Here is a 23,762-nt window from a genome sequence, read left to right on the forward strand (position 1 = left end):
AATTGTCTCCAAGAATCATCTTCCTTATGGAGAATGCTTTGTAAATATTCTTGAAGAACAAAAAAAATGCTAAATGTTTGACAGTGGTGAAGCAGATGAGTTACACTTCTTTCTTAACTGTAACGTATGCAACAGTATTCTTAAACTCTTTCTAAAACTCCATGCCTGACATGACTGACTTCTCAAACCTTTCATCCATTGGCAAATGGGGGGAAAAGTCCATTATAGAAATAACCATACAACTTTAACAAATGATTTAGAATGGACTTGCATTATTAAAAGTGCATCATAAACTTATTAAGCTGAATTTAATTCATTCTGGTTGAACTGATTGATGAATCTTACGAGGTGTAAGTATTAACACACAGTTAATAATACTGCTGTGGTATGAGCCATCTCGTACATAAAATCTAGTAACATACCACATCATGGCAGTATATAATGTACATGATTAAAAACTCTAGAACAGTTCTAACTTTGAATCTATTACTTAGTTTTAGGTGTTTTGAACGTGTTTGTCAATTTCATAGTACTTTGTATTTTAGGTTACCCTGCCTCCTCTGTTCCTGTGATGACACCCACTGTAACTACAGTATCTACACCAGGGTTGGTCACTGTGGCATCCAGTATGCCAGTCACAAGTGTGGTACAGACCAACAAACTACAGACAAAAGTGGTTCCTCAGTCTGGTAAGAATCACAAAGGATAAACATGCCCATGGAATTTATAATAATGCTTTACAGATTTACAAGTTTGTTTGGATGATAGGATCTGATCTAAGATAATTATATCCCTTTAAAACCTCTATCTGGATCTTATCTAAGATAATTATACCCCACTTTAAATTCTATTTATATAAGTCAGCTATGCCTTGCGATGGGTTTTCAGATTCATAACTTAACAACCATCTGTTTATCATCAAGTATTTGGGCTGGGTATCATTAGTGAGCAGTAACTCAGTTTCACTTGATTTTTCTGATATCACATTTCAATATTGTGAACATTAAAGGACATTTTTTTTTTAAATCTCGTGAAATAATGTGAAAAATTGATAGTAAAATGTTTGGGTTATTATTTTAGCTGGACAGACACCTGTTTCCACTCAGCCAATCACAGTACAGATACAACAGACTGACCAAGGGGCAAGACTGATGATACCTGCTGGACAGTTGTCTCAGTTACCTGGTAAATATACTACTGTGAAAGTACTTTAATTCGTGGGTATCAATTTTCGTGGTTTGAGCAATATTTACATGTTCGTGGGTTTTTTAATTCGTGGATTTTAGTTTTCTAAAAAAAATAAAATTGAAAAATTGAAGCCTTTAGAAACAAGGGTTACAAATAGTCTAGATTGAAGGAAATTGCAAAGTAAACATTGACCCGTGTAAATCGTAGTGATAACACTAATTAACCCATGATAAAGTGATCAACAGATTAAAGACCATCAAAGGTGTTCATTAGGCCATTAACATGATCTAACATGTCACCTAAAGAAAACAGTAACATAAACAAATGCTATGAATTGCCAATAATTCTTATCAAAATCAAGACCAGCATAATTTTTTTTATTTCTTCTATGTACGAGAACTATGAGGATATAAAATGAACACTTTATCATACTAGCATATCAATACCGGAAATCTGACTTCCATTGATCAAAAACAAAAGTTGAACATCTTAGGTTATTAAAGATTAAATGGGTATTATCCTGCATGCGGTTGTAGTTCTGTGACTGCTATTAAAGTATTCTCAGAGTTGGTGCTATTCAATATCTTCTCTTAGACCAGATCATACATGTCATATCAGTAGTCAAACCTACCGATTGGGATCTTTCCAGGTCTTGATTTAGACAATGGTTATTTTATTTCGTTGGACACTTAAATTCGTGGATAAAGTCATCCACGAAAACCACGAAAATTGGTACCCCACGAATAAAAGTACTTTCACAGTATTAAATAATCAAAATAGGCTGTTGACCATCACTTACTGGGATTTACCCAACAAATTCTAAAGATTTACTAGAGAATTGTGAAGGCAGAGTAGAAATTTTTTGTTACAACAGGAACACTTGAATCTGAAGTACAAAACAATAAAACTTTAATTTGCTGTAAAAAAAATTATAATAAAAGTAACAGTCAGTCTAACTATTTGGCCCAAGTCTCTGAAGGCTGTTCCAAAAATAAAAATAAATGTATGGGGAGATCGGAAGGCACTTTTCAATTAGACCCCACCATGCATTAGTTTTTAATTGGATATTTCCTTTAAATGTTTCTTAAAATAAACACCACCCATCAAATTTTAATAAAAGTGCCTTCTGACCCCATACAATTGATTCTGAAAAAGCTCTAATTTTAAAGATACCATAAAAGAATATCAAACTTTTTGAGGTTGTGACAATATGGAGTCAAGAGTCACCAGATGTGTAGATTGTTGCCACTTTGGTGCTAGTGATTTCCTACAATAAATCATGGCTTTATGCACTGAGTACTTGTTTTATCAGAGAAACTTGGTTACCTTAGCTTGGGACAGTTAATGTGTGAATAAAATTCATCACCCAAAAGACTTAAAAATTGGTTCATCCAGAATTTTATTTTTTACTTGCAACATTAAATCCAAGACCCATTGCATAATTAAATAGCATTTGGTTTATGTGTCAGTCCAGTACAAAAACCAGTTTATACACAGGTTTTGTTTTTGCCTATACATTTAATCCAAATTAAGCATCCATGTTAAAATCTGACTAAGCCTATATCTACTGCAAATCTTGGTAAAATACACATCAAAATTGTGAAGGGACATTACCAATCCATCATTATTTAACTTCATTAGGAGTTGTGAAAATCATACTAGTTTTAATGTCATAGTTGTTTTGACATGACTTAAAATTGTTATACTTCTGTAATTTTCAATGTATTTATTTTGTTGCTACTATTAAGGGTCTAGACTTGATCTTGTCCAAATAGATAAAAATTTACCTTCCTCATCTTGATAAGAAATTAGAAAGAATATGAAAGTGAAGTCCAACATACTAATTGTTAAAACTATTAGTCTCTAAATATGGAGTCAAGAGTCACCAGATGTGTAGATTATTGCCACTTTGGTGCTAGTGATTTCCTACAATAAATCATGGCTTTATGCACTGAGTTCTTGCTTTATCAGAGATACTTGGTTACCTTAGCTTGGGACAGTTAATAATAATAGAATAAATAAAATCCCTAGTGCGGTCAAACATAAGACTGGAAAATAAGTCCTTGTTGCTTCTCCTTTAAGCATGCAGCATTCAGGAGTATGAACAAAGACTGCTCTCTCTAGTCAGAATGTGTCCAGGCTGGCCATCAATATGTCCAGTTTCCTACAATAATTTCCATGATATGCACTGAGTACTTGCTTTATCAGAGATACTTGGTTACCTTGGTTATATACATGCTCTTTCCAGTTGGAATGTGTCTAGACAGACCATTATCAAGATGTTGTCCTTTTACACAAAAAAATTTGCTGGACATTCTCTGTATTACAATGCCCTAGTCATTTATTGTAATGAGTCGAGATTATAAGGCGAAATATTGGTAAATGTTTCGTAAGAGAAGTCTCATACAGTAACCACTAATATCATCCATCAGATGCAGTATACTGTATCCGATCAGCAATGTTAGTTACAAAATATTAGGTTTGTTCGTTATTATGATAACTAGTACTCTGATAGTGGAAGACCTATTGTAATCAAGCTTGTTAGTATATGCATCTGTACAAATCATTTCAACTTTTCTACTTTAAAATCCCTATCTCACAAACCATTCTGGAACAAGTTTCTAAATTGGGTACCAAGAGAGGGTATAGAAAAGTACTATTTAAAACGCTTCATTTTTCTAGTTCAGTGCTATTGAAGTGTCCTGTCATAGTAGACATACATACAACAAATTAAACCAACCCCTTGTGGGATAAACTAAAATGCGAGTTTCAATTATTGCGATTATAACCCTGTCAAATTTTTCGCAATAATAAAATCATTGCAATATTTTCTGAATTTTCAGTAGTCATGAAGTAGTGATAATTATGGAGTCAAGAGTCACCAGATGTGTAAATCATTGCCACTTTGGTGCTAGTGATTTCCTACAATAATTCATGGCTTTATGCACTGGGTACTTGCTTTATCAGAGATACTTGGTTACCTTAGCTTTGGACAGTTGATACATAGTAGAATGAACAAAATCCATAGTGTGGTCAAACAAGACTTGAAAATTGGTTCTAGGTGTTTCTCCTTTATTCAGTTGAATTAACATGTAAGTTCAGAGACTTCTATTCCAAGTCAGAATATGTCCTATTGTCCTGTTACCCTAGTGATCTTGCACATTATAAATCTAGCTTGACAATTCTCCCTAGTACAATGCCCAGTTCATTATCATATAAGTTTTAAATTCAACACCAGACATTTAACAATCATCTAAGTTCCTCCTGAGTATTATATGAATCCTGCAAGTAGTAAATCATTGTTAGTTTAATGGCATTGTTGTTTTAAAATGACTAAATTTTGGATGAATTTTTTTTTGTTTATTATGAAATGGACTAGTCTTAATCTTATTCCCCATGCTTGCATAGGAAATAAAAAGAATATAAAATTGTCAGATATTATAGCGAAGTTCAAATTAGTATTTGATATAAGTCTTTAAATATGGAGTCAAGAGTCACCAAATGTGTATATTATTGCCACTTTGGTGCTAGTGATTTCCTACAATAAATCGTGGCTTTATGCACTGAGTTCTTGCTTTATCAGAGATACTTGGTTACCTTAGCTTGGGACACTTGTAGTATGAATGAAATCCCTGGTCATATCATACACAAGACTTGAAAATAAGTTCTTGTTCCCCTTGCCTTGCATAGGAAATCAAAAGAATATACAAATGTAAAAGCAAAGTAAAAAAAACCATGAATTACTTGATATAAATCTCTTAATTATGGAGTCAAGAGTCACTAGATGTGTAAATCATTGCCACTTTGGTGCTAGTGATTTCCTACAATAAAAGCATAGCTTTATGCACTGAGTTCTTGCTTTATCAGAGATACTTGGTTACCTTAGCTTGGGACACTTAATAGATAGTAGTATGAAAAAAGAATATCTGGTCAGGTCAAACATAAAGGTTAGAAAATTGGTTCTTACTGCTTCTCCATTAGGTATGCTGCATTTAGGAGTAGTCAGAATGTGTCCAGGCACTTAAGTTTGATGCACAAAATTATCAAACTGAATTTTTTCTGTAAAAACAATAAATAATGTATTTATAGTCAGCCATACTATATGGTGTAAGTAATTAGGATGATACCAGAAAAAATTATGGAGTCAAGAGTCACCAGATGTGTAAATTATTGCCACTTTGGTGCTAGTGATTTCCTACAATAAAATCATGGCTTTATGCACTGAGTTCTTGCTTTATCAGAGATACTTGGTTACCTTAGCTTGGGACAGTTAATAAACAGTAGATTGGGTCCATATGTCATTATGATAGATGTTGGCAACATTCCTAAGTATTAAAGTATATTTTGAGATGTCAATGTTGATAGATATTTACATTATGTTTATTTCTATTTTAGCTGGGTTCATACAGATAGTACAGACTTCCTTGGGACAACAGATGATTGCTACATCTACAGTCAGTTCAGTAGCCACTACAGCTTCTGCAGGTATGAAAGTTTTTACTTTTGTTAATTAGGTTTTTAAAAAAAAAGGGAACATTTGTTTCTTCTTTTTACTGTAAGAGTTTTGGCACGTTAAAAACCCTTTGGAAATTAAAGTTAAATCAAAGGAAAATTGCACTAAATAGCAATCAAGTGAAATTATAAAAGACCCTGACATCATCAATCATGAATGAGAAGAATCGGCAAGGTCTTGAATTACCTTTGTATCCAAGATTATGTCACCTTAGCTTTAATTTTAGTAAAAAGTAATAATAAGAAATTGTCCCCACGTTGATGATGCAGTGATCAGAATTAAATGTTAATCAATGTATTCAATAAAAACTGGAGCCTGATTACTGTTATAATGTTTATATTTTATACTGATTGCGATCACAGTTGTACTTCAGTTGAATATTTTAGTTTCCTTCTTTTTGACACATTTAATTGTAACTTTATAGTAGTAAATGGGCATCAGACCATAACCACTACAGCAAGTTCCTCTGTAACAGCTACTACAATGGCAACAATGGTCAGACCATCTGTACAGCTGCCTATATCTACTATGGCTAATCAGAAGCCGGTGATGAGAGTCAATCCTCTTGCATCTGAATCACAAGGTTAGTGAATATGTGTGAGAGATGGGTAAACATTGACAGGCAGTAAACAATGTCTTTCGTTTTACATGATAGTCTCCACTCAATATAATAATAACGTATTACATTATCATAGAATAGCGTTACAAGCAAAAGATGTGATTAACAAAGGATAAACGAAAACAGCGTTTAAAGAAGCTTCAACGTTTCATGTAAATTAAACTGTCTTGAAATCACTGACAATATAATCTATAAATAGATCTGTGGACATTTTTTATTCAAACTATATAATTAACGTCAATAAAGCATGAACTGCATGACAATCCTGTTTTTGTAGAACATTCAATTATGTTTTGTTGATTGCAAAGTTAAATTAGAAAATGGAGTGAAAGAGTATAAACTATTAAAAGAATATACAAGTGTAAAATCAAAGTAAAGCATACTATTTGATACAAGTCTCTTATTATGGAGTCAAGAGTCACCAGATGTGTAGATTGTTGCCATTTTGGTGCTAGTGATTTCCTACAATAAATCATGGCTTTATGCACTGAGTTCTTGCTTTATCAGAGATACTTGGTTACCTTAGCTTGGAACAGTTAATGAATGGTTGTATGAATATAATCCCCTGGCCCCTGCTGTTATAAACCAAAACCTGGAAATTTGTAATTGATGCTTGCTCATGGAATATCCAAGGTCTAAAAACAAATGGGGATGTACTAGTTGCATGCAACTTCTATGTATGGCAATTACTTGTTTTATATTTTCAGCATCATCGTCCATTATAAATGTGACAGATTTATCAGGGAGTGTAAAATTACCTGGTACACCCTTGCAGAACAAATCAGCTGTGAAGAAAAGGGTCAGGAAGGAGATCAAGAAATCCGAGTTCTATTGTGTAAGAATTATTACTTTGATTTAGATACTTTACATTGTAGCTTTTAAATATGGAGCTCTGCCTATAGGAATGTTGGTTTTTATTAGAATTATTCTGTATAAAGAGGTTACGAAGTTGGTTATGCAAATAAGTATGCATCTGGAGAGTTGATACCACATAGTAATGTTTGCCATGGGTTATAAGGTTGGAAGCAAATACCATTCTTTTAATAAATGAATTTTTATGCCCCACCTAGGGGCATTATGTTTTTCCGTCTGTATGTCTGTCGATCCCTAACAACTTGGAACTTGGTACACATGTTCCCTACGCTATAAAAAAGATGTGGTATGATTTCCAATGAGATCACTCTCCACAAGAGGCCAAAATCACACAGCAATTTTAAAACAACTATAGGTCACGGTATGGCCTTCAACAATGAGAAAAGCCCATACAGCATAGTTCGCTATAAAAGCCCCGGAAATGACAATGTAAAACAATTCAAACAAGAAAACTAACGACCTTGTATGATCTTTCTAAATTTGATAGTCTACTGAACCTAAAAAATACTATTTGATATAAGTCTTTAAATATGGAGTCAAGAGTCACCAGATGTGTAGATTGTTGCCACTTTGGTGCTAGTGATTTCCTACAATAAATCATGGCTTTATGCACTGAGTTCTTGCTTTATCAGAGATACTTGGTTACCTTAGCTTGGGACAGTTAATGAATAGTAGATCCCCAAGTCAAATATTGTGATAATTTGTAAGTTGACTATTGATAGCATTAAAGTTACATGTATTTAAATCTCAATCTATGATACAGAATAATAACTGATCTTACTCATTTTCAGAATTCATTGGAAGAAAAGAAAATGAGAGAAAGAGAACAAAAGTTAGATTTTATTGCTAATACAAATGAGAAACATTGTTCTCGTGTGCCTGTGTATGGACAAGACTTGTGTCACACCGTTGACGTGTTCAGAGATATGAATAGGACGCATGTTAAAGACAATACATGGAAAGGTTTAGGCATGGTCTACTGTCGTAATGTCCATACCTGGCCTAATGTGAATCATCCCAGTTATTACTGGAAACAAACCAAAGTGCTTTCAAATCTTATAAATACTCCAGAACAATTCCTACACAAAATGGAGGATATCCTGCTAAGGTTTGTATACTTTTCTTCATTTATTACTGTACAAAAAAGACTTTTCACTCTGTCAAATGTTATGAAACTTAGTCCACAAAACCATTGATCAAGTTTGAATTGGGGTTGCATCACTTTTAGCATTCTTGAGTGATGTTCATGTATAATGTTATATGCAAGCAGGGGCACTCATCTGTTCTCCATGGACACATTCTCAATTTATTCCTTTATTCATCTTTCCCAAGAAAGGCAGACAATTTACAAGAAAAAATCTCATATACAGAACAGATAAGCTGGATTGATTTGAGGCAGCCGTTACTACAGCCTTCAATAATGAGACAACCTGTACCATATGATTAGCTATGAAAGTCTCAAAACAAGAAACAATTGAAACAAGAATAGTAAATAGATAGTGCCAGTGTAGATGTATAAAAGCATACCTTGTACTGTGATGACATTGAATGTTGTGTTCCATCATATCTGGTCATGCTATATAAAGGGCCTCAACTCCTATCTTCATGTTATTATTACATGAAGGTAGATAATAAAATGCCTACAATCTACAAATTGTATTATAATTATTATCATATAACTGCCGAGACATTCATTATAGATGTGAAAGAATATTTAGAAGAAATATGTAAAATAATAGCAGCTGATTAAGAATATTATATTGTATCTGTAAATTTGTCTAGAAAAAGGCTGGTTTCTATATAGATGTTATATTTGTAGGTACACATTCATCACTCCTCCTTGTACAGCTCCCAGGATTCAGATGCATGTGTCTCATCCGCCTCCTCAATATCTGGTGGAACAAAGGAGACGGGAGACACTACTGCAGAGTCAACTGTCTCCTAAGGCAACTTGTCTTCATCCTATATCAACCAGACTTCTGGTACAGTTCCCAGAAAAACGTTTGATACAGTATGATTGTGGTAAGTCTATCACAAAACTCTAGTCACATTCCTATTCCATTTACTGAAACACTATCTGGAATTGGATATTTGAGTCGCGCCTAAAAATCTCAAATGGTAATATGGACTTAGGAAAAGAATACATTGAGTAATAAATTCGCAATAGATACCAGGATTAAAATTTTATACTCCAGACGAGCATTTTGTCTACAAAGGACTCCTGAATTAGTGATGCTTAAATTAAAGAGTAAAACACCAAAGAGCAAGCGAGTGGGGAAAACCATAATAAAAGAATGTACATGTACTGGAACACAAATAGAAATAACTTGATTCTTTGAACCTGACTAAAATTAAATGCATATAATGATAGTTTAGGAACAGTTATGATTTATTTTGCTTTATTTCAGGAAAACTTCAAGTGCTGGATATTTTATTACATAGACTTAAAACAGAAGGACATAGAGTGTTAATATTCACACAGATGACAAAAATGTTGAACATTTTAGAGGCATTCCTAAATTACCATGGACATATATATTTACGTCTTGACGGAACAACTAAGGTTGAACAAAGACAATTCCTAATGGACCGATTCAATGCAGATAGGAGGATATTTGTGTTTATTTTATCCACACGATCAGGTGGTATAGGTGTGAATTTGACAGGTGCTGATACTGTGATATTTTATGATAGTGACTGGAATCCAACTATGGACGCTCAAGCTCAGGATCGATGTCATAGGATTGGTCAAACTAGAGATGTTCATATCTACAGGTAAAAATATGTGGGCAGTTTTAAACATTTTTCTTCATATATGTTTTTTTCTAAATATGAAGTATGAGAAAGAAAAAAAGATATATAGAACTTCTTTAAAAAATTTCAATGATCTGTATAAAAAAATAATATATGTCTTGTATAATTAAGAAATATTGCCCATTTTAACATGGGTACCCATAATATTTGTCGATATTTTACACTAAGCGTTAGAATGTTTGGTCTGTCTTAACCTTTTTAGTTAGTTTGTATTTACCTATGTTGAAATATGACAAATTGACAATTTGAGATTTCACCGATGGTTAAATTTGTTTGCTTGGTAGTAAGTGAAGTCTACCAATTTATTAGTATATGGTCAACGTTTTGATACCAGTTTGATTTGATTATAGACTTGTGAGTGAGAGAACTGTAGAAGAAAACATCTTGAAGAAAGCCAACCAGAAAAGAATGTTAGGTGATATGGCCATTGAAGGAGGAAACTTTACAACAACATTCTTCAAAGAGGTATTGTTCTTATCAAGTCATTATCACTCACACAGCATCTTCCTATATCTATTAACATTTAATTTTACAATTTTCAAATTAATTTGATGTAGTTAAGTATGGAAATTTAAGTTTTACATATTCAAGACAAATTAATTTAAAAGTTGAGACATATCTGTGACAACAGTTCAAGTTTTATGTTGTATTACAGTTGTGTAAATTATGAACAGACCATTTTAGAATTTTGATTTATATTTATAGCAAACAATCAAAGACTTGTTTTCTGAGCCGTCAGGTTTAGATTCCTTGGTGAAGGAGAAGGAAGACAGAAAAGAAAAAGAAGAGACTGTCAGTGTCCCACCTGAAGCTGTTGATCTGAAAATGAAATCTATGAAAGAAGTATCTGGTGGTGATGATAAACCAGTCTCATCAGATACATCCGTTATCACTCAGTTTGAAAAGGTATACATTAATAGACAATGTTCAAGTCGCATTTGGATCTAAAACTCTGGTTTTAGTGAATGTTGTTTGTTAATTTAGGGACATGTTTACTGACCTCCCATGCTGAACAAGTGGCTGAAAAATTATGCTATAAAAACAGAATATCAGAAGTCCTTAAACACATGGAAAAAATTCCGCACTCATAAGTGACTTCAGCTGGCCCCTAACAATATGTTTTCTAGTTAAGTGTAAATGGATGTCACTCCAGAACAAACATTATTGCTAGTTTATCCTACATGACGACCACATAGATGCTTAATTGTTAGGTTGCTGTCAGATTGCTGCTTAGTTCTCATTACCTTATAATTGTATATCATTTTGACATTTGCAGGCCCTGGCCAAGACAGAAGATGATACTGATGCTGTTGCAGTTGATCAAGTAAAAGCTGAACAAAAAGCAGAACTGGCAGAATTTGATGAAAATATCCCCTGGGATGAAAGAGAGGCTGAAAGGAAAAGGGAAGAAGATGAATCCAAAGTAGAAATGGAATTAGCTATGTTAGAAAAAGAGGTAGGTGTAGTTAAACACAGGATATAAGTCTGAATTTCATATTTACAATGATTGTTGTTGGGTTCATGTGCTGTAAATGAAAAAATTATCTTGACTTTTAGGGGTATAAAAATAATTTGATATATATATGGTCACTTATAAAAGAAAAATTGAACTTCACTTATAAAAATATGAATATATAATGAACAACATACATTCTCAATAAGATTAGTAAATAGGCTAGCACATATAAATCACTGAGAAGTTGGCTAGAAAGAACATAATACAAAATAAAGTTTACCCGTAAATAATTTATTGTCTATTATCCTTGTTTACTTACGTTAATGAAACCAGTTAATTTTTTTTTTTACATCTGAATATTTAGTGCATAAATAAATTTAAAAAAAATACATCTGAATATTTAGTGCACAAATAAATAGATAAAAAAAATTACATCTGAATATTAAGTGCTTAATGTGTTTACTTATAAAACACCATATAGCTGATAGACAATCTATTTTATGTAAATGCTGATTTGTATGTTTGTCTTGTAGCTAACACCAGTGGAGAGATATGCAGTTACCTTCATGGAAGATGAGATGGATCCCTTAGCTGAAGAACTACAGATTGCAGAGGTAGTACTAGCGGCAGATTTCATCTTCAGTCTATTGTATAAGCCATGTTGGTCACATTCTCTGTACTGAAATTTTACATCAATATCTTGTACAAGCCATTTAAGTTGCATTATCTGATCTGAACCTTTTAATGATTTTGACCTGTAAAAGGTTGTCATTGTGCACTGAGTAGAAAATAATAAAATACTATCACATGTTTGAAGCTAATATGCACCAAATCATTTTAATAGAAGGTTTGCACACCTTGAAATAGCTCAAAATAAAAGGATACTAAATTTTATTGTCACCAAATACATTACTTTAGACCGATTAAAATCTTGGTTCACTAGTATAGGGGTACACCACTTATTATTTTTCATGGTTTTATTAAACATAATGCTATAGAAACTGTTGTGATACATGAATGATCTTGATAATTTATATATAAATGTGGTCTTTGTAAATGATATAGATGTTGTCAGCTCTTTTTATGGAATAGTTGTCATTACAATAATTTGATTTATTTTAGGAGGATATACAAAATGCCAAGAAAGATTGGGAGCTTGGTAGATTAAAGGCTTTAAAGGAAGAGGAAGAAAGACGTCTGGAGGTTGAAGAAGATGAGATGCTGTTTACATACACCAGGGAGGATGCGTTTAACCAGGTGAAGAAATCGGCCAAGAAAGCTAAATCTGCTAAGGCCAAGACACCGGCACGTGATCGTACCCCTTCAGCTAGGAAACGTCCTATTAAGAAAAAGGATGAGAATTATGTTATAGATGAGGATAAAAGGCGATCAGATCAAGGGCTTTCTGATCCTATTTTCCGTACTCCCAAGTTGGGTGTAGGGAGACCTCCCAAAAACAAAACCCCTAAAATAACCCCAAATAAACAAACTCCAAAATCTGCCAAAGGTAGAAAATCAGTAGACAAGGTAGATGTAGAAATCATTGATGTAAATGATACACCTAAACCATTGAAATCAAAGAGACCACCAAAAACTACACCTAAAATGACAGAAGAAGAAAAAGCTCAAACCTCCAAACTAGTCTCAAAAATACTAGCTCAGGCCAACCAAAAAGTACCAGCAGCATGCACACCACCTCCAAATATTACATCATTGCAGCAAGAACAAACTACATATTCACAACAGCTTCTTGCTCAGAGTCAAAAGGCAGATTTATCCAGAGCACAGCTGGTGTCAGCCATGCAGAAGATGCAGGCAGCAAACATGTCATCAAAACCTTCAATGCAACCACAACTCCTTACACCATCACAATTACAACATCTGAAACAAATTATCTCTAGTGCTAGTCGTAACATTACACCTGGTCAACCTCTGCCTCAACAGATTCAGGGTCAGCAATATATCACACAATCACCGGTCAAATCTTCTCAAGGAGCTCCAGTTCAGCAGTTGTTCTTACAAACCTCGCCAAATCAACCAGGTCAATATGTCATTTCACAAGGTCAAAACATGGTTCCACAGTTAATCCCGCAACATCTTCCACAGATACAACAGATTCAGGGTGCTCAGACAGTTGTCACTCCTTCTTTTGTTCAGGTTCAGGGGCGAGGTGGCATGGTTGGTCCACCGACTTTGTATCAGGTTCAGGGTTCACAGCCTGGTGCTGCACCGTCTCTGGTACAAATACAACAACCACAAAACATTCCAGCTTTCCTACAGGTTCAGAATTCATCAGCACCAGGTTCTGCTCCTCAGATGATTCAAGTTCAAGGTTCACAGCAGGCCTCTAGAATGATTCAGGCAACATCAAAAACCACACCTACTACACAAGTTGTTCACTTTCAGACATCACCATCTGCACTACTCGCTCAGATTCAGGCATCTAGAGTTCATGGTATTCAACAAGGTCAAAGAAATCCAAACTGTCAGTCAGTTTTATCTTCAGTACAAAAAACACACCCTACCATTGTACAGGCACCTCAAGGTACACAGCTTGTCATACCACCTTCAAAACAGACACCATTAAAAAGTTCACAGTTCCCATCATATGTAGCCACTTCACAGTCCAACACAGTTCTATCACAAATGGGCACCACACCTTCCATAATCAATGTACAAAACATGCCACAGCAATCCATTAAATCAGCCACAAATAAACCTACCCAGTATGCAACAGTTCAGGACATTCAGCTGGTTGTAACAAACTCGTCTGGTATTCCCAAGGTTGTCAGTGCACAAAGGTCATCTCCAGCAATACAACAAGCTAGACCACAAACTGTACAAGTGGTTGCATCACAAGCATCTCTTACAGGAGGCACAGTACAACAAATCAAACCCGTGCCACAGCAAGTCATTACACAAAACAGTGCAGGACAACCTGTCTTATCATTCATTAGAATGGCAGGCAATCAGAACACACAACAAGTACAAGTAAACCCTAGCATCAGTTCTGCTCCTCGGCCTGCAGCTGGTCAGCAAGGTGTGGTATATTTACAATTAGCAGGTGGCAAAGCTATACCTGTCTCGTTAGCTAGCTCACAAATGACCATGCCTGTTGTGAAAGCTGAGAGAGCCAGGAGTACTGCTGTACCTAAAGTACGAAATGTCATGCCTACACTTGTTGTGACACAGGGAGGAATACAAATGGCTAATGGTCCTGTAACCACTAGCAGGATTAACTCCCCTGTTTCTCGATTTCAAGTGGCTGGTAATGTTGGACAGGTACAGAGAGTTAACAGGCCACCGCTAGTGGCTAGTGCTCGTCCTGCTATAGCTACAGTTAGCATGGCTGCTAGGCAGCAATCACCTGCGTCAACTGTCCCTCCTCCGTGGAACAATCCTAATCTAGTCATTCGGACGAGGAGGGCAGCTGTACAGGAGGTAGTTAACAAAGCAGGGTTGGAAAATGGGGAAATGCCCATCATTCAAAATCAAAGTATTGTTAAACCAGAGACAAATCATATACCAAGTGCTAATGTAGATAGTAAAAATGGTTGTGTTGAAGATCATGGTTAGTTTGTACTTAAAGGTGTGTAATTAATGGTCAAACCGTTGTATATGTTAGGCTAACCTAGTTCTATGTTTAACATCGGTCACTTCTAATGCTCAAAATGTAAAATAATTAAAGGATTTAAAAAAAAAAAAAGAGTAATTACATTTTTTTAGCAAATTTGAACTGTATTTGAAACTTTTTTTTATAGGAATCATAAATGAGATAATTTAAACAAAACCCACTTTGTTATATATAGTGATATTGAGATATATGATCGATGTTAAATATTGAATTAAGGATGAGTCTTATGAATGTAAACAAACATGTATATAGAAGTTTGAAGAGTTTGCATTTAATTTTGATGAAGTTTCATTGATTGAATGAGAAATGTTTGAATGGTTAAACCTGTATATATATAGAGTATGTCTTCTCATTTGTCTAAATGTCATCAGCTGTGACAAATTTTTATGAGATATTTTTAAGTGAGGAGGAATAAATGTTATTTGATACAAATCCATTATTTTTGCATGGGATTTACTGCTTAGCTTTAATAGAGAAGTAAAAGATTGTCATAATTCCTATATAAAATATGGCACAATTTTGCATGGCCATTCATACTAAATTTTTAGTGTATTTCAAACTGTTGCTTTTCATGTTCTTTTCATCAGTTGATACACAATAACTTCAATTGCAAGGAATTAGATGTGAAATGAATTTGTCTACCTTTTTAAATAGACAGCAATATTTTTTAAGTCTGTCTAAAAAAAATGTATCAAAATTTGAAGGGAAATGTTTTGTTTCAATTTTTATGCATCTTTGATGTGGTCTATATTTTATACAGGAATTTAGACTTATTTTTGTATAAGAAACATCTTTGTTCTCATCTTCCCACAAATCAGATTATCATAATATCACTTGCTTTCTCCTACTTGGTTTAAAACTTTCATATTTTTATCATACTTAGTTATTGAGGGGATAATTAAACTACAGATACAAGAGTTGTGTTTAAATAAGTATTTGGACATCTATATTGATCCAGTAATTGGACAGCAAGCTTATTGAGTTTATCAAAAGAATCAATACTGTCATATATCCTAAAATATAAAACCAGATTGAACTATTTACTGTAAATGTTCTGTTTCATAGGTCAGTGTTTTTTTAAAGGTCAATAACAAATAGATATGTAGAAATGGACTGTGAACTTTTAAACATTAGAACTGGATAAAATCGTTTGTTAAACTTGACTTTATCGAAATTAACTTTTGTAATGAATAAAAAGCTGTCAAAACTAGCAAGAGACAGAATTATTCTGGGTTCAATGACCCTATTTTTAAAATTTTTATTTGGCAAATAAAAAAGAATGAACGTTATCAGGAAATAATTTATAACATTTACTGCATACAATAAATACAGGAGAAATAGCTAAAACCTGCAAGAAATTTACTTATTTATTTAAGACCTTAAATATTTTTCTTCACTGATTCCAAAGGGACTGACCATTTACATGTGATGGTTATAGATAGAGAAACAGAACTGTTGTATGTTATGTAATAATTCTAAGAATTCAACAAGAATGTATTTGCTAGTGTTTTGAGAAGATGATTGATTGTTTGAATGTTGCACAAGTTTAGATTAGCACAAGTTTTTATGTTTTGTATATAAGATAACAATGAATATTTGTATGTCATCTCCATTCATTTGTAAATGATTTTGATGAAAAAAGGATAAAAATAAACATTTATGTAACAAATGCTGTGTTTCTGCATCTATTTATAAACACGTGTGAAGTTTTTGTCATTTTGTTAATCAATAAAAGGTCTGAAATGACTGTATTAGTGACAGAAATTTTTGCCTAAATTTTATTATAGTAACACATTCTAATCTCAAACAAATCTTGAAAAAGAATATCCTTTAAATGATTTGACAAAATGACAAAACTTCGTGTATGTTTATCAGCCAGGGGTGATATAAGGTTTATGGTGTCATTGTGGAAATTCTGTATCATCTTTAGGAAACTTGCTAAAATTACAGGCGTGTTTGTTTGGCTTAACTGAGGCACCACACAACCTTGTATCATTATTGGCCTGATGATGCAGATTCCACATCACCATAAATATTTATATTTACCCAAGATAGAAGTAATGGACACTCAGGTTGTCTGGAAACTTACTATTTTGAAATATAATGAGTTTCACACAATTGTGGCCAATTGTAGTCCTGCTCAGATTCCTTCCTACATCGTGTTGGATGGTCATAGGGTTAGTTGATAGGCTTTAGAACAGCCACAATATACATGGTATATTAAGTCTTCAAGATATTTTTTTCAACGGGTTAGTGATATAAAGCCACAATAATATACATGGTACATTTGACTTGTTTGACACATGGCGTTAAGTTGCATTAGTATATAGATACCAGGGACATTCATGGAAGATACTTTCTAATCTGCTGACAAAGGTCAACTGTGCTTGGCAAGTGGTCCATATTATTTTTGTTGTCGAGCCTGCAACTTTTGTTGCAGAAAGCTCGACATAGGGATAGTGATCTGGCGGCGGCGGTGTTAGCTAACTTCTTAAAAGCTTTATATTTTAGAAGGTGGAAGACCTGGATGCTTCATACTTTGTATATAGATGCCTCATGTTACCAAGTTTCCGTCAGTCACATGTCCAATATCCTTGACCTCATTTACATGGTTCAGTGACCACTTGAAAAAAAAAGTTCAAATTTTTTGTAATGTTGAATTCTCTCTTATTATAAGTAATAGGATAACTATATTTGATATGTGCGTACCTTGCAAGGTCCTCATGTCTGTCAGATAGTTTTCACTTGACCTCGACCTCATTTCATGGATCAGTGAACAAGGTTAAGTTTTGGTGGTCAAGTCCATATCTCAGATACTATAAGCAATAGGGCTAGAATATTCAGTGTATGGAAGGACTGTGGAAGGTGTACATGTCCGACTGGCAGGTGTCATCTGATCTTGACCTCATTTTCATGGTTCGGTGGTTATAGTTAAATTTTTGTGTTTTGGTCTGTTTTTCTCATACTATATGCAATAGGTCTACTATATTTGTTGTATGGAACGATTGTAAGGTGTACATGTCTAGCGGGCAGATGTCATGTGACCTTGACCTCATTTTCATGGTTCAGTGGTCAAAGTTAAATTTTTGTGTTTTGGTCTGTTTTTCTCATACTATATGCAATAGGTCTACTATATTTGTTGTATGGAACGATTGTAAGGTGTACATGTCTAACGGCCAGATGTCATGTGACCTTGACCTCATTTTAATGGTTCAGTGGTCAAAGTTAAGTTTTTGAGTTTTGGTCCTTTTAACTAATACTATATGCCATAGGTCAACTATATTTGGTGTATGGAAATATTTTATGATCTTTATGTCAGTCGCACAGGTTTTATTTGACCGTGACCTCAATTTCACGGTTCATTGCACAGTATTAAGTTTTTGTGTTTTGGTCTATTTATCTTAAACTATAAGTAATAGGCCAACTATATTTGTTGTATAGAAGCATTGTTAGCTGTACATGTCTGCCTGGCATGGTTCATCTGACCTTGACCTCATTTTTAAGGTTCATTGGTCTATGTTTAGTTATCTTGGTTAATGTTAAGTTTATGTGACAGTTGTTATAATGCTTAGCTTTATACTTAGGACTATCACCATAATATCAATGATTAGTATAGAAGGCGAGACATTTCAGCGTGTGCACTCTTGTTTTTGATTGGTTTGGTTTATTACAACATTTAAGATTTGTATGTCTTCAGGCTTTAAAGGAATTAAGGAATGCATGGATAACAATTATCATCCATTGATTGATTGATTGTTGCTTGTTTAATGTCCAGTGGCAATTCTAAAAGAGTGAGAATTCTGTATGTTCTGTTGGGATAGGTGCATGTAATTTATTTTCCTGTTATAGTATATTCCTGGCTTTTATGTTGACTACTTTGCTAGGGGATGAGAATATTAATTTGATGTATACAAATGGCACATATTTCATGCTCAACATGAATGTTCAAATTATCAAAATGATCAGTTCAACAATTATGTTGGGGGTTCATTATGGTTTAGGAAACATGACCTGCATAACGAGAAATATTTATCAATTGCCTTTCATCAATGTTAGGAGTAACCATCTGCAAAACAATTTCTTGTTTAAAGTTGACACATGAACATTACAAAAGGAAAGTGTTAACAAGAGTAATGCACAGTTCCATGTAAATGTCAGCTGTTCCAATGGAAATGGAACTTGTACCAAAAACTAGAACAGTCCTTAGTAAACTAAACCTGACTTTCATTGTTTGTATGTTGGGTAACCGTCTCAATGATGTGTCTCCCATGTGTTTCCTTTGTGTCATATTGGATTTTTGCCGTTACTTTGCATCCATGGTAGAAATAAGATGTACAATTACTCAGGGTTTTATGATTTGGTTTATGTAAATAGATACAACAGAAATATGTGACTTGGATGCTATTCAGCCAAACAACATACTATAAGATGCAACATGTGATGATTTGGAGCCTGAAGGAATTACACCAAAAAATATAAAATTACAGCTGATTTCAATGAGTATGTAGCTAAAGGTAATATCTTTCAGTTTGGTTTGCTTGCTTGCTAGCTGAACCATGAAGTCCTTGTTGAGTTATATAAACTATCCTCTAAGAGTAGACTAGTCCAACAGATAACCAATCTATCTGTCTGTAGGACTAGGCTACTTGGAAAGGAGGGTAGTATACCTTACCTTACTATGATTTCACAGTTCAGCTAACAAGCAAGCTAACCAAAGATATTTCCTTTAGCTTCTTCCTCATTGAAAGCAGCTGTAATCATCGTCTATTTTTGAAGATTTATCTTTTTGCAGAATGACTACAGTTGACTTGGATGGGGTTCTTTTAAAAGTGTGCAAGAAATATATAAGTATTTTTGAAACAATGCTAGACAAACCTGTTGGAAAAAGGGTATGCTGAATGAGAGAAGCTAGGAAAACAAGAATGACTAAAGGTTTAAAGACAATAACAGGATTTTAGCCAAGTTGCTAAGAATTTAGAATGGGCTTTGTATAATGGATGCTATTAAAGCATCAATATTTTGACTTGCTGAGAAAAATCACATCATCCCATATGTGCATCAAACTTGATAATTTTTTTTCAAGGAGAGAAAATACTAGCACAAGTATAATTCAGCTGCTTTTTTAGGATTTTACAACCCTTCCTTGCTTTAAATTGATATCTTTGTAATCTTAAACAAGATATTTCACAAGCTAGGGTGGATAATACATTATGGGTGTTATAGAATCCATATTGACCTTCAGGTCACTAGGTAGAAGGGTTTATGCCTTAGCAATTTAATAGGGCATCATAATCTAGAGAATAGCTAGCTTGAATGGTGATCACAATTTCTTCAAATAGACAGGTTTTGTTTCTGCACTATTTGTTGGCATAAATGGAACAAGTCTTGTTGATAATAAGCCTTTGGGATAAAGGATCTGTTTATGTTGTAGCACTTTGCCCAAAAAGTCAAGATTACATCAGCAATTAATGGGAAGACATTTAGGCAAATTTTGGGTCTATCCTTTTACCCAAGTCATCAGCCAACTTGTTAATCTTTTTACCTCAAACAGTTATCGATAAATAAGAATGGCATTTACTGCAAATCCCTATATATAGACAGTAACTCAGTATTTGTATCCTTGGTGCTTCTGTCTATCATAGCACATATAATATCTGATTCGAAGTTCGTTGATTTGTGTATTGAAGTTCAAATTAATGAGTCAATCAAATGAAAATTTAGGCATATATCTTGTATAAAAAATGCTCGCAAATGCCTAAAAACCAAATAAACGGTATAATTCTTTTCTATGAGATGATAGTGGAGATGGATTTCCTAGGGTAATTTACATACATACACTAATGTTCATCCCTTATTTCAAGAAATTAAATTGTACAGATATATAAAACTACTAAAATAATCCAATTAATAAACATATGTTGGGTGTAATGGAAAGGAGTAGGTTCAGTAAGACCCCTTTTTGGCCTCAAAATAAAGCAGTTTTACAAAATTGTGAAAATGTAATCTTTTAGCTATTTACTGGAAATTTGAATGCTTCTGCAACATAAATATGGGCTGTTTTAGACAATATAATGCACATATATCGGGTACTAGCATCATTAAGTCATGCTAAATTACTGAAATCTGACAATTTTAACATTTTAGTTAAATTTTAGACGGTTTCCCTCTTAAATGAAAGTGGCTGCATTTGTGTTCATTCATAATATTTAAATGTAAGTTGTATTTGATGATAATACATAACATATATAAAGGTTGAGGATGAACACGGATGTGGCCACTTTCAGTTTTGACAAAAACCATCTGGAAAGTGATGTTTTTTTGCATATTTGATAGATTTTCCATGTTTAAGCTTGAATCGGGGTGTTTTAATGGCTTAATCAGTTATAATCTTTCACATTAACTAATTGAATCATTTGAAATAGACACATAAGTGTTTAAAAAGTGTCTAAAATCTTTTGTTAGATGAACATGAAATTAGATCCCAAAATCAGCCCTTACTGGACCTACTCCTTTTTAATAGTCTGATTTTTGGACAATTTTTTTCAATACATTAATGTTGTAAAGTATTTCAGTGATTTGCCAAGTCTTTATTTAGAATTTTCTATTTTACAGGTCTTTAAATCTGATGTTGATCAAGAAAAAATGACCGTAAGTATAAGAATAATATTTAAATGTTATAAGGCCATAGTTGTTTTTTTATTTGTTTTGCGTCCGCGTGCGGGTAGGTTTTCGACCAATTTGTGTCAAAAACAAACACAAACTTTTTTTTGTTCGTCAGTAGAAAATCCGTATTTTCCGGGTTTTGCCAGCCGTGTTTTTGTGTATTCTTATACTCAAATCTATTTTGCGCTTTAAATAACAAGTACGCTCCTTATTTAAAGCGTTTAAGCGATCTTGACTTCGATACATGTGACAGCAGAAATGGCCAGTATAAATGTGCCGGCGAGCGAGATCGTTTGTGTTTCACTTTTCAAAGATAAAAGGATCGTTCTGGCTCCATATGCCTTTCCGCTCGCCGGCACAGAAACTTTTTCTCAGATCCTAGAGAGCCTTTACGTAGCCAGCATAAGAGACACGTTAAATACAAGATTCAATGAACCTATCACCATAGGGGATAAAACTCTGATAAAATGTTATGTTTCATCTAGCTCTAACGGGGAAAAAATTGAAATGAATACATCTCTCAAGGCTATAGATGCTGTTAAAATGTTTGGTGCGTATGTAAGCTTTGAGCTGACTGACAAATTTTGTGAAAAAAACTAATTCAAATCAACAAAAGAGTGCCTTTGATGTGCTTATGTCTTCAAAAACACCTATTAGATACCCGCTAAAATTTGGATCAAACCCCGTTCCTTACTTGCTTGAAGCAAGAGTTACCTCCCATTTGCACAGTTATCTTATTTTATAATTGAAATAAATTTTTATACTTTTTTTAAATGAAAAATAGTAGTTTTTGCAAATATTTCTAATAAATTTCTTTAAATGATATCTACTGTCTGATAAGATAGGATAAATTAGTATGTACATTTTTAATTCCACAAGATATTAAGATATAAAACATATTTCATTAGTTTATTTTCTGAAAAAAAAGTATGCAGAACAAAATATTAATATATTGCCAAAAAGTTTACATAAAGTATTCCAATTATAAGAAGATAACTCTGCAAATGGGAGATAATTCATGCTTAAAGCATTATTGATTTGATACAGGGAATTATTGATTATACATAGGTTTTAATACAACGACACATCTCAGATCAAAACATGTCTCTTCTCAAAGGCTTCAGTATAAATGGGAAATGTTTGAAATACCAAGGCCATTTCTCAGAATATAGTCATATCAAGTTTGTACATTGCTAAATTTCCTGTTTGTCATGTTTGCTCTTTCACTTAGATATGACAGTATTGATCTAAAGTCACTGTTAATCAGTCCAGAACTTAAGCAGACTCTTGTGTTATTTTCTTTGTGTGTGTTTTTTTTCCTTGCTGTCTGGTAGGTTTTCTCAGAATCAGTTGATGCAAAACAAAGAAAAAAACAGACACGGCCTAAATGTAATTGTTATTTCTTACTGAATAAGTGACCAATCTCCACTTTTCTACACTTCAAATAAAAACTTGTTTCATTATATGCTGAACAGCAAAGCTTTCAAAAATTCTTTGTTATGGTTTAAGCCTTTATGAGAAAAAAGTTCAGCTGTAACAAAAAGTTGTATATATTACATAATGATTTTTCTAGTGTCTAGAACGCTGCAATAAACAATCACTGACTTCTGTTTACAATAATGTTACTGTAATAAACATAAATTTATATAGGAATAAGGATGAACTTAAAATTTTAACTATTGGATAAATACTAACAAAATTTTGTTTTTGTACCAACAGATGTGGACTCCTCCCACTCCACCACATGATGATAATGACATTTATATTGACCAATCGATGTGCTTCCTATATGAACACAGTACTATGCCAGAGACACAGCTACCACCCATCTACATCAAGAAAGAACATAAAAAACCCAAGATTGAATCCATCACAAGTAAGTCATGTATAATGATGACTTTGTTGACCTTATAACTGAGATTGATCAATGGACAGACAAGGAAGTTAATATTATTTCTGCAAAGTTATAAACCTTCAAAAAAAAAATCACCAGAAATCATTG

General features: G+C 33.6%; 1 protein-coding gene across 6 annotated transcripts in view; it reads left to right on the forward strand.

Annotated features, from left to right (window-relative positions):
* The window catches only part of LOC143075020 (helicase domino-like), an 82,182-nt gene that overhangs the window by 36,099 nt on the left and 22,321 nt on the right, over positions 1-23,762 (forward strand). For 5 of the 6 annotated variants that reach the window (XM_076250246.1, XM_076250248.1, XM_076250251.1 and 2 more), the window contains 15 exons: positions 546-689; positions 1,081-1,185; positions 5,584-5,673; positions 6,126-6,284; positions 7,028-7,155; positions 7,985-8,301; positions 9,013-9,215; positions 9,602-9,968; positions 10,358-10,472; positions 10,713-10,913; positions 11,284-11,463; positions 11,997-12,077; positions 12,586-12,720; positions 21,710-21,745; positions 23,480-23,636. In XM_076250246.1, coding sequence (XP_076106361.1) covers positions 546-689; positions 1,081-1,185; positions 5,584-5,673; positions 6,126-6,284; positions 7,028-7,155; positions 7,985-8,301; positions 9,013-9,215; positions 9,602-9,968; positions 10,358-10,472; positions 10,713-10,913; positions 11,284-11,463; positions 11,997-12,077; positions 12,586-12,720; positions 21,710-21,745; positions 23,480-23,636 — 2,418 coding nt within the window. The remainder of the gene's footprint in view (positions 1-545; positions 690-1,080; positions 1,186-5,583; positions 5,674-6,125; positions 6,285-7,027; positions 7,156-7,984; positions 8,302-9,012; positions 9,216-9,601; positions 9,969-10,357; positions 10,473-10,712; positions 10,914-11,283; positions 11,464-11,996; positions 12,078-12,585; positions 12,721-21,709; positions 21,746-23,479; positions 23,637-23,762) is intronic. The other variant, XM_076250250.1, reaches the window with a different exon arrangement.

This window comes from Mytilus galloprovincialis, chromosome 5 (assembly GCF_965363235.1).
Source record: "Mytilus galloprovincialis chromosome 5, xbMytGall1.hap1.1, whole genome shotgun sequence".
Taxonomy (NCBI): domain Eukaryota; kingdom Metazoa; phylum Mollusca; class Bivalvia; order Mytilida; family Mytilidae; genus Mytilus; species Mytilus galloprovincialis.